Genomic DNA, 9,539 nt, shown 5'->3' with positions numbered 1-9,539 from the left:
ATGGAATGGGACTCTCAAAAAAAAAAAAAAAAAGGAAGAAAGAGCTTGGGCTGGTTCATCTGAAAAGCTCTGGTTAAGGAATCTCAAAAAGCTCTTGTTTGAGGATTACTTGAGACCAGGAGTTCAAGACTAGCCTGGGCAACACAGTGAGACCCCGGCCTCTAAAAAAATTTTTTTTTTAAAACTATAGGCACCACGCCTATTGGGGAGGCTGAGGCAGAAGGATCAATTGAGCCCAGGAGTTCAGGGCTGCAGTGAGCAATGATCACACCACCACACTCTAGCCTGGGCGACAGAGTGAGACCCCGTCTCTTAGGAAGGAAAAAACAAAAGCCCTTGTTTGCTGAAACTGCCTCCTCCCCACCCTGCCCACAGGCCAGCGACGTGGTGCACAGGCAGTGGGTGGCAGGATGGGCAGGGGAACCAAAGCCTGCAGTGGGCTTACTGCTGTGCTTGACACTTAGGGACTGCGCTAGGGACCCGTGTGGACCTCACAATGGCAGTGCTGCCTCCCCTTTGTAGATGAGGAAGCCAGGGCTGAGACCACAGAACTTGCACAAACGACACAGCTAAATGCTCTCGAATCTCTTTTGGACCAGGAAGAGGAACACTGGAAACAACCCCAGTCCCGGCCCAGGCAGGTGAGTGCATGACACCCTCACCCCCCCAACTTCCTCCACCCCGTTGATCTACAGGGCAGAGGGCAGACACCAAGCCTCAGCTCTGGTCACTTTCCTACAGCAGCTGGCCCTGGGTGGACGGGCCCTTGACCTCATGAAGCTTTGAAACTTTTCCAGAGAAAAGCAAAGATAAAACAAGGTCTTTGCAGGGTTCTGAGGTTTCACAGCCTCCCAGAAACCACTGTCTCCCCCGCCCCCAGGTTAAGAAGCTCTGATGTGGGGAAAAACACTTGCCACCTGGCCGGGATTTTACCTGCTTTCCGTGATTTCCCTAGATTACAGGCCAGGGTGGGTCAGGGCTGCCCCATGGCAACAAAACGCTGTCACTGCATAAGCCAGTTATCCAAACCCACAGACCTGCCTCCCCCAGGCCTCTGGGGGTAGATCCCGACCCCCCTTCAGCCCCCACTCACGCTTTCTTCCGCTCAGACTTCTCCTTCTTGGGAGCTACCTGCGCCTCTGGCTGCCGGTTGGCCTGGTTCTTGCTGAGGAACAACACGTGCTGGGCCTCTTGCTCCATGCGCTGGACATAGGCCCTGTCAGACTCCCACTTCCTCTGCTTGAACTTGGGGACGGCGATGTCTGGCTCTACTCCCTTAGCGTCCTTCTCCAGTGTCTTTCTGAAGGCCACCTGGGCTGAGGACAAAGGGAGGCCTCAGAGGAAGCGTGGAGTGAGAGGCAGGAGGAAGAAGGTGGTGCCAGGCAGGTGGACCATGCTCATTTCCCCTCCCAAGGTCTCAGGAAGGAAGGACCAGGCAGCTGGACACAGCCCAACCGCAGCAGCAAAAGAGGATCTAAAATGCCCAGCTCAGGGTGCCCCTAGGGACGTGATCCCCACAGTCCACTGGTATATGTCAAAGATGTCCATCATGGCGCCATTGAAGGAGGGAGCCAGGAGCAACCCAGATGTCCATCAGTGGGTGACTGGCTGAGTAAGTTTTCTGTTCATCCTCGGACTTCACTGTGCAGCTGTTAAAGGAAGCCCACTAGAGCTAGGTGCAGAAATGTGGAAAGACCTATGAGATCTACTGTTTGTAAAATCAGGATACGAAACAAGCATAGAATGAAGGTATAGGTTTTACATCATAAACATGTGAAAATGTTCATATTACTTCTCCTGGGAAGGTCATACAAGACACTGAACAGTGACTCATGCTTCACTTCATATCCTTTTTTTTTTTCTTTAAGAGTCATCAGGGTCTTGCTATGTTGCCCTTGAGCGATCCTCCCGTCTCAGCCTCCCAAGTAGCTGGGACTATAGGCACCACCACCACATCCTGGCTCTTCACTTCACACCTTTTAAAACTGTTCAATTTTACCATGTGAGTTTATATTTTTAAAATAATTTAAGAAAAAAAATGCCAATTCAATGCAGCACGGTTTAAAATGTGCATCTTCCACCCGGGCCAGTGCACCTCCACTGCCACTCTCCTCCTCACCTCTTTATTTCCCTATCCCTTTGGCAGCCATGTAACCCCCAGTGAAAAGCCTAAGGCATAAACACAAATTGTAAAACACTGTAGTAAAATCGGTCCCACATTTGGGAAAACAAATGTGTACATACAAATACACTGGACACTATTCCCCAAGATGTGCAGAGTACTACCCCTGGGTGGCAGAGGACTACAGGTGAGCGCCCTACCCAGACTTGGAGGAGGGGGAGAGAGGCAAGCTTCTCAGAGGGGCTGATCCATTTCCTTAGCTCCCAAATCCACCCACTTCTCTCAGCCGTAGCTTCAGCACTTTGGTCTAAGGAATCATCACTTCTTGCAACAGCCTCCCTGGCCTGCCAGGTCCACTCTCACTCACTCTTATTACACAGTGACCTTTTTTCCCCTCAAACCGGTTTTCCTTAAACCGGTCCTTCCCTGCTTACCACCTCTGATGGATCTCCACTATTCTTGCAGAACAAAAAACCATCGCTCCTTAAGACAGCCCCCAGGCCCCATGGTTTCTCCCCACCCACCTCCAGGGGCTCCTTTCAAGCCTCCTCTGGAACCACAGCACCACCTGCTGCCAGCCACTGCTTTGGCCCCAGCCACGTGTGGCCTTCTTATTCCTGCACCCTTTGAGCGCTGGGTCTTGGTATATTTCCTCTGCCTGAGATGCCCTTAAATATTTGGGCAATTAGGTGGATTCAGATACAGAGTTTTACTGCCGCCCAGCACGGGCCTGCACATACCCTCTTTCTTCCTCTTCTTGTTACTGATCGGGTTTTTCATCTCCTGGCGACTCCTCATTATCTCCCGCAGACGAAAAGGGATTTCCTGTTCGTCCTGGTTTGGGGGCTTGCAATTCACTTTCTTCTTTTCTTTGCTGGGAAGGAGAACACGAGGGTGGGACCCGTCCCAAGTAAAGCTTAACCAGAATCAGAGAAACAGAAGCTGGGCCTGGACAAAGAAACTACAGAGGCCACCTCTGGTTGCTGTGGTGCCAGCCAGTCCAGGGAGCAGGACCTTTGCTCTCATCCTCACCCAGAGGCTGTCCCTGAACTGCTTCCTCGCAGGGCGCTAGGGTGAAAGGCGCTCCGAAAGCCCAGGGGGGCCTGTCACTCCCTGACCTCATCCAGAACAGCGAAGACGGGGCAGCTGGGACGTGGCAAACGCAAAGCCAGAGACTCACTCGCCTCCATTCATTCAACCGATCTTCGCGAAGCGTGGGCCGTGGGCCCAGACAGAGGAAGGACACTAAGCCCGGCCTGGGGGGCGCATGAGGGAAGCTTCCCAGGGGCGTCCCCTCCTCCCCACCTGCGCTGCCCCGGCCGCGGAGCCAAGCTCTGCTTCCCCTGCAGCTCCTGCTGCCGCCGCCGCCGCTTCTGCGGTCTCCCCGGGCTCCCGGGGCCCGCCGTCCCCACGGGCGCCGCAGCTCCACGCCCAGCACCCGCCATTTCCAAATCTGGCGCTTCCCAAGCGAAGCCACTTCCGCCCTCCTGTACGGTCCCGCCCCCAGGTCGCCACTTCCGCTTCCTGTGCCGAGCCGCACCCTCATTGGAGCGGCGTGGCTCCCTACGGCCCGCGGTTGGCCAGGCGGCCGCCACTCAGGGCGGGTTCCGGGCTTCCGGCGGCGGGCGATGCTGCGGCGGAGCGTGGCCGGGGGAGGCCGGGCGGTGGCCGCCGCGACTCGCAGCTCGGCAAGTACATGGCGCGGGGCGGAGCAGGGCGCCTTGTCACCGGCTGCGCGGCCCGACCCGGGGCACGTCCGAGAGGCCCCCGCCGGGCGCGGCTTCCGGGAGGAGCCCTGGCCCCTCGCCGTGGAGTGGCCGTCTAGCCCCTGGGCTGGCAACTGCCAGGAGCGAACGAGCACGTTCCCCTTCTACAGCACCTGCTGAGCACCTGCTGTGTGCCCTTCTAGGCTTTGGAGATTGGCCGAGAAGGAGTTAGACAAATAAGTGAAGTTTGCAGTGTGTCAGTCAGTGATCCTGAGTAAATAGAGCAGGGACGGGACCGAGGCCCGGGACAGGGAGGGGAGGCTGCCCACAGGGCCTTTTGGGGAATTAGTGTCTGAGGGTGGGATGTCCCAAGCGGCCCCGGCTTCTCATGTGACAGAGATAAAGGGTGATGCGATTAGTCAGGATGGTCTATGAGAGCAGGAGGGCAGGGCTTGGCTGTACCGGGTAGAGAGAGAGGTGGTCATCTGGCCAGGAGCTCACAGGGTTCCACCTACTCGGTCCCTGTCCGGAGTGCTGTCATTTTGCTGGAGGGGCCGAACTCCTCCCCTACATGCCGGCATCTGCTGGAGTGCACAGCCGGTGCCAGGCGCTGAGCCCAGCACTTCTCAGTAATCGTGCCATATCATACGCCATGCATTGTACAGATGGGCAGAGTGAGTCTAGAGAGGTGAGATAACTTGTCTAAGATCAGGCAGGAAGTGGGGAAGCTGAGAAGGACACAGAGCCACCTGCCCAGTGACAGGAGGGCTGACATTTCTCCAGTGCTGGGGGCAGCAAGGCCTTACCAGCTTCCTGGAGAGTCATGTGTTTATCTTCACCCGTAGGGGCCACGCTGGCTCTCCAGCTGGGTCGGCTGCCGGAGGCTCCCCAGAGGTGGCAGCAATCCTCGCAGGTACCATCCCCAGGCGCAGGCCTGCGGTGGCTGCAGAGAGTTCCGGGCAGACTATGTGAAGTTGGGCTCCCAACCCAGTGCAGGTGGCACCAAGAGTCCCAAGGCCTCCCTGCCCAAGGGGGGCCCCTCAGAACCCCAGCGCCCTCTGCCACCTGAGCTCGAGCCCCCAACAAACTGCTGCATGAGTGGCTGCCCCAACTGCGTGTGGGTGGAGTACGCAGAGGCGCTGCTGCAGCACTACCAGGATGGCGGCGAGCGGGCCCTGGCCGCCCTGGAGCAGCATGTGGCCGACGAGAACCTCAAGGCCTTCATCAGGATGGAGATCCAGCTCCGGGCAAAGCAGGGCGGCTGAGCCCCCTGGCAGGCACACCCTCGCCCTGGACGAAGACTCCTGCCAAGCAGCTTCCCCCAGGGAGCAGCGACGGCCTGCTTCTTTCACGCCCGATTTGAGCTCGTCATGTCCAGTGGGAGTAGGGGGAATTATTTATTGACTTTACCTGAAAAAAAATAAATTCTCTGTGGTGGTTTAATTGTAGGCTTTTGTATTGCTGTCTGTAAGGCTTGCGTTGTTTCTTCAAAGAAAGCAGGTTTGGGTTGGCATTGCACACCTGAGTACCTGCACCTCCCCCAGGCCTTGCCAACATGTGAGGACAAGGTAAGTCCCTATTTCCTTGAATATTCAAGCGCCAGTGACTCCTGGACCCCCTTCTGGGTCAGGTCCCAGCATCCCAGAGTCCTGGCTAAGGCCAGCTCTCGCTGTCAGCATGCAGCAGAGGCAGGGCCGTCTGACCTTGTGCAGTTGCTGGGGCAAAGCTGTTGGCAGGCACAGAAGCCTGAGGACAGCCGGGGAAGTGCCCCTTATCCAGGAGTCCTTGAAGGCAGGCTTCGGGCATTAGCTTCAGAGCCAGCTGCCCTGCCCCAGCCCGGTCTTTGGCTGCAGGTCTGGCCACCAAACCATCAGCCTCCCTGCACATTCCCCATCCCCTGCTTGTCCTATTCTGTGGACATTTTCCTACCCCACAGCCCTTGCCCCAGTAATTCCAAGCCCTGGTTATCAGTGGCCGGGACAGGGCTGGGGGTGAAGGTATCTATACCTATTTTGTCTCTTCTCATTTAACGGAAAAGCTAGGATTGTAGTGTGACCTCGTGGTGGGATTTGAGGGGATAAATGGGCCCTTCCCTTACAGCCAGCGTTTCTCATAGAGATCGAGATCTGTGGACAATGGAATAAAACCATGAAACCACAAGATACAGTGCCTTACTAATGGGTAACATGACACCCACTGGTTCAGGCTGTCAGCCGGAAGCACTCAGTTTTGTTTCTGTTCAGAGAAACACGATTATAGTGAGAAGTATCTGTTAGACCCTTGACTCTGAGCATCTAGTTTAGCCCCATCCTCATACAGATTCGGAAATGGCCCAGACAGGCCAGGTGCGCTGGCTCACGCCTGTAGTCCCACTACTCAGGAGCCTGAGGCGGGAGGATCACTTGAGGGCAGAGGTTCGAGACCAGCCTGAGCAAGAGCGAGACCCCGTCTCTACTAAAAGTAGAAAAATTAGCCGGGCACAGCGGTGGTGCCTGTAGTCCCGGCTACTCAGGGGCCTGAGGCAAGAGGATCACTTGAGCCCAAGAGTTCGAGACCAGCCTGGGCAATACAGTGAGGCCCTGTCTCTAAGAAAATAAATAAATAATTAGCCAGGTGTGGCAGCACATGCCTGTAGTCCCTGGGGAGGCTGAGGCAGGAGGATCGCTTGAGCCCAGGAGTTTGAGGTTGCTGTGAGCTAGGCTGATGCCACGGCACTCTAGCCCAGGCAAGAGAGTGAGACTCTGTCTCAAAAAAAAAAAAAAAATAGAGATGTGGAAAGAGGTTTTCTGTATTGTTCTAAAATATACGGATATATGGAGGGGTTTTTATATTTTTTCTATATTTTCTGCATGGATGTGTGTTTGTGTGTACACGTGTGTGTGTGTGTGTGTGTGTGTGTGTGTGTGTGTGTACATCCCACCCAGTGGATCTACAAAACTAACCTTATTCTGGAATTTGACGGTAGTGGCAAAGCTCCAGAGGCCATGCGGTGTGAGATGTCCCTGGAGAGAAGCCACTGGCCTTGCCCGTTGCAGCAGGGCAGGGCCCTCCTGGGTGCAAAACCAGGTGGTTGAGAATGCCAGCACGGAGTGCCAACCTTACGGACGCCACCACCTTGGTGCAGACCTTGTCCCCATTCATTCTCGGCACGGGCACTTATAGAGCACGTGTGAAGCGCCCGGCACTGGGCTGTACCCCAGGACCTGGTGGAAATCCATCTGTGTCCAGCCCCTCCAGTGTGGAAGACGGGTTGCCACGAGACTCAGCCAAACCCGAAATCATGGTCAGTGTGATGAAGGAAAGTTCTAGCTGCCAAGAGGTCCTATAAAGGAGGTGTCCTACTCTAGCCTGGGGAGTGGTCCTTGCAAGGGATGCTAGGCAGAGCTCTGACGTGAGGAGGAGGGAGCTAGGGGAGGGTGGGGGCACAGAAGGCATAGCGGGTGCAAAGGCCCTGGGGTAGGAGGGCTCGTGGGAGCACAGGGAGCATAAGGCAGGGTGAAAGCTGAGGCCACAGAAGAGGACAAGGGCCAGGCCGCGCAGGGTTTTGGGGCCACGAGGGCGGGGTCTTCAGAGGTCAGGGGGATGAAAGGGAGGGGCCAGCCAGGGCTGTTTCTTTTGTCCGGATCACACTTCCCCTCCATGTCCCGCCCCAGCTGCCAAGTGTCCTTCCTTCAGGTCCTTGACTGCACCTGAGCCCCTTCTCCCCACCCCCTCGGGGCCCACCAATCTCATCAGCGTGACCTCAGCGGCCAAAGTCCTAATCAGCTCACCAGCGGAGGGATAAAGGCTGGGCCGGCTCCCTGCTGCGGGAGGTCCAGCCATTCGCACCATGGCTCCCTGAGACCTGCCCAGCACCGGGTGAGTAGTGACCAGCCCCGCTGCCTGTCCTGGCAGCACTTCCTCAAGTGCGTTAGTGAGAGCATCTGCCACCCGCCCGGGGGAGGGAGCCGATGGGCTTTTACTACCGTGGCTGAGGTTCTGGGTCTGCAGAAGGCCACTTACCACCCTGTCTGTCAGAGAGGTCGCCCAGCCAAATCTCCTCTGCTCCCCCATGTTAAACAGGGCTGTTATCCCCAAGGCCAGCGATGGTCTGGGAGCCTCAGGCCACATGTGCTCGGCTGATTTGAGTAGGCACCAGTCACAGGCTGGGCTGGCACAGGGCCGCTCGGGCAGCAGTTTCCATGTGAGGTGTCTGATGCTTGGAGCGCCATCGGGGCCCACAGCTGCCTGCAGCAACCCAGGGCTGGGGGCTGGAGAAGCGGCACCGTCTGGGTGTGAGGGGTGGGTGCCGTGGGGTCTGAGCAGTCAGGACCGCCGGGCTCCCGAGCCCTGATTCTCCCAGGCTGAACCTTAGGGAGAGAGGGCAGCATGGTGGGGCCTACCCCATCCCAGGTACCCCGGCACCCACTGCAGAGCCTTCCTCCCCAGAACGGGGCCACCTGTCCTTGCCTCCTGGTCAGTCTCAGGGCTGGAGACCTTGCTCGGCCCATGGCTGGAGCCAGGTATCCCAGCCTGCAAGACCAGGGGGTAGGAAAGGGAACCCCAAGAGGTGGTTCCTGGGGTGTCCAGTGGCGGGTGCAGCCCCTCCTGTCCATGCTATGTGCTTAGCGTCAGAACCTTCTGGTAGAGTGTAGGGCTTACAGCAGCTCCCTGGCGGATTAGGAGCCTCCCTCCGGTGCTAATAGGCTTAGAGGAAGCTGATCCGCCTTTGGCCAAGGTCACTGGGGCTTAGGGCATCTGGGAGAGGTTCTAGGGAGAGGAGGAGGAGAGGTCACCTGTGCAGTGGGTGCAAGGACACTGGCTTCACCCAGAGCAGCAAGGCCACGCCCATACCTGGCAGGTGACCCTACGCCCAGAGCAGGCTGTGGCACAGCAAGGTCCCAGGGATTTGCCCAGCAGAGGGAAGACACCCCAGCCCCCAGCCTGAGCTTGTCCCTCTGTGCAAAGTGCTGGGAGGGTGGGTGCTGCCCAGCCGGCACAGCGTCTCATTTGGAGACAGGCCCCTCCCGAGGCGCCCCTGCCTCCATGTCTCGTGGTCACTATCCGTCAGCACCGCCAGGTGCCCAGCATGGCACCGAGAGGCACTGGGATCCCTCCCGGGACGGGGGAAGGGTCCCGACAGCACCCAGGCCCCAAGGGACAGACAGCAGGCCCAAACAATAACACACAGATAAGATGAGCAAAGTCACACGAGCACACTGATGAAACCGGAATTTGGGATGATACATGACAAGAAGAATTAAGTCAGGGCCTGGGGACACCACGTGACCTTGGGGGTGGGGGTCAGGGAAGGTAAAAGGAAGGCCAGGGAGGCGGGGCAGGGGCTCACTGGGGTCCCATCCCAGTCCCAGCAGGAGCCCCCAGAGGGCTTTCAACAGAGTGATCGGTTGGACTCAGACTCCACTCGCGCTACCTTGGGGTGGCGACTGCAGGGGAAGGGGCAGGAGGGTGCAGGCATCGGGTCATCAGCGGCCACCCGAAAGGGGAGGTGGTGAGGGGTCCTGGTGCAGGACGTGTTATGGGGCCGGAGGACGGGTCTGGTGTGGACTGGCCATGCGGGACGCAGGGGAGAAGCCTGGTTTCGTGTGGCCAGTGGCGGTCGGGCGTCAACGAGGAAGACAGGGCCGGGCGGGGGCAACGAGGAGCCAGGTGGGCCCAGGTGGAGCTGGCAGGCTGGCTGCCCGCCTCACACTGCAGGGTGGCAGGGCTGG

The 9,539-nt window shown here is 57.8% G+C and overlaps 2 protein-coding genes across 2 annotated transcripts in view; one reads left to right on the top strand and one right to left on the bottom strand.

Moving 5' to 3' along the window:
- The window catches only part of CCDC137 (coiled-coil domain containing 137), a 7,304-nt gene extending 3,737 nt beyond the window's left edge, over positions 1–3,567 (bottom strand). Inside the window, 3 exon segments of the mRNA XM_012656382.1 lie at positions 1,094–1,316; positions 2,863–2,996; positions 3,428–3,567. Of these exon segments, the coding sequence (XP_012511836.1) occupies positions 1,094–1,316; positions 2,863–2,996; positions 3,428–3,567 (497 nt within the window).
- A 159-nt stretch (positions 3,568–3,726) lies between these two features.
- Positions 3,727–5,242, top strand: OXLD1 (oxidoreductase-like domain containing 1). The gene is made up of 2 exons (XM_012656386.1): positions 3,727–3,810; positions 4,674–5,242. The coding sequence occupies exons 1-2, from the start codon at positions 3,751–3,753 to the stop codon at positions 5,091–5,093; spliced, it is 480 nt and encodes a 159-aa protein (XP_012511840.1). The 5' UTR covers positions 3,727–3,750; the 3' UTR covers positions 5,094–5,242.
- The last annotated feature ends 4,297 nt before the right edge of the window (positions 5,243–9,539 follow it).

Source organism: Propithecus coquereli, unplaced genomic scaffold, assembly GCF_000956105.1.
Source record: "Propithecus coquereli isolate 6110/MARCELLA unplaced genomic scaffold, Pcoq_1.0 Scaffold501, whole genome shotgun sequence".
NCBI lineage: Eukaryota > Metazoa > Chordata > Mammalia > Primates > Indriidae > Propithecus > Propithecus coquereli.
This window is presented reverse-complemented; position numbering and strand designations above follow the sequence as displayed.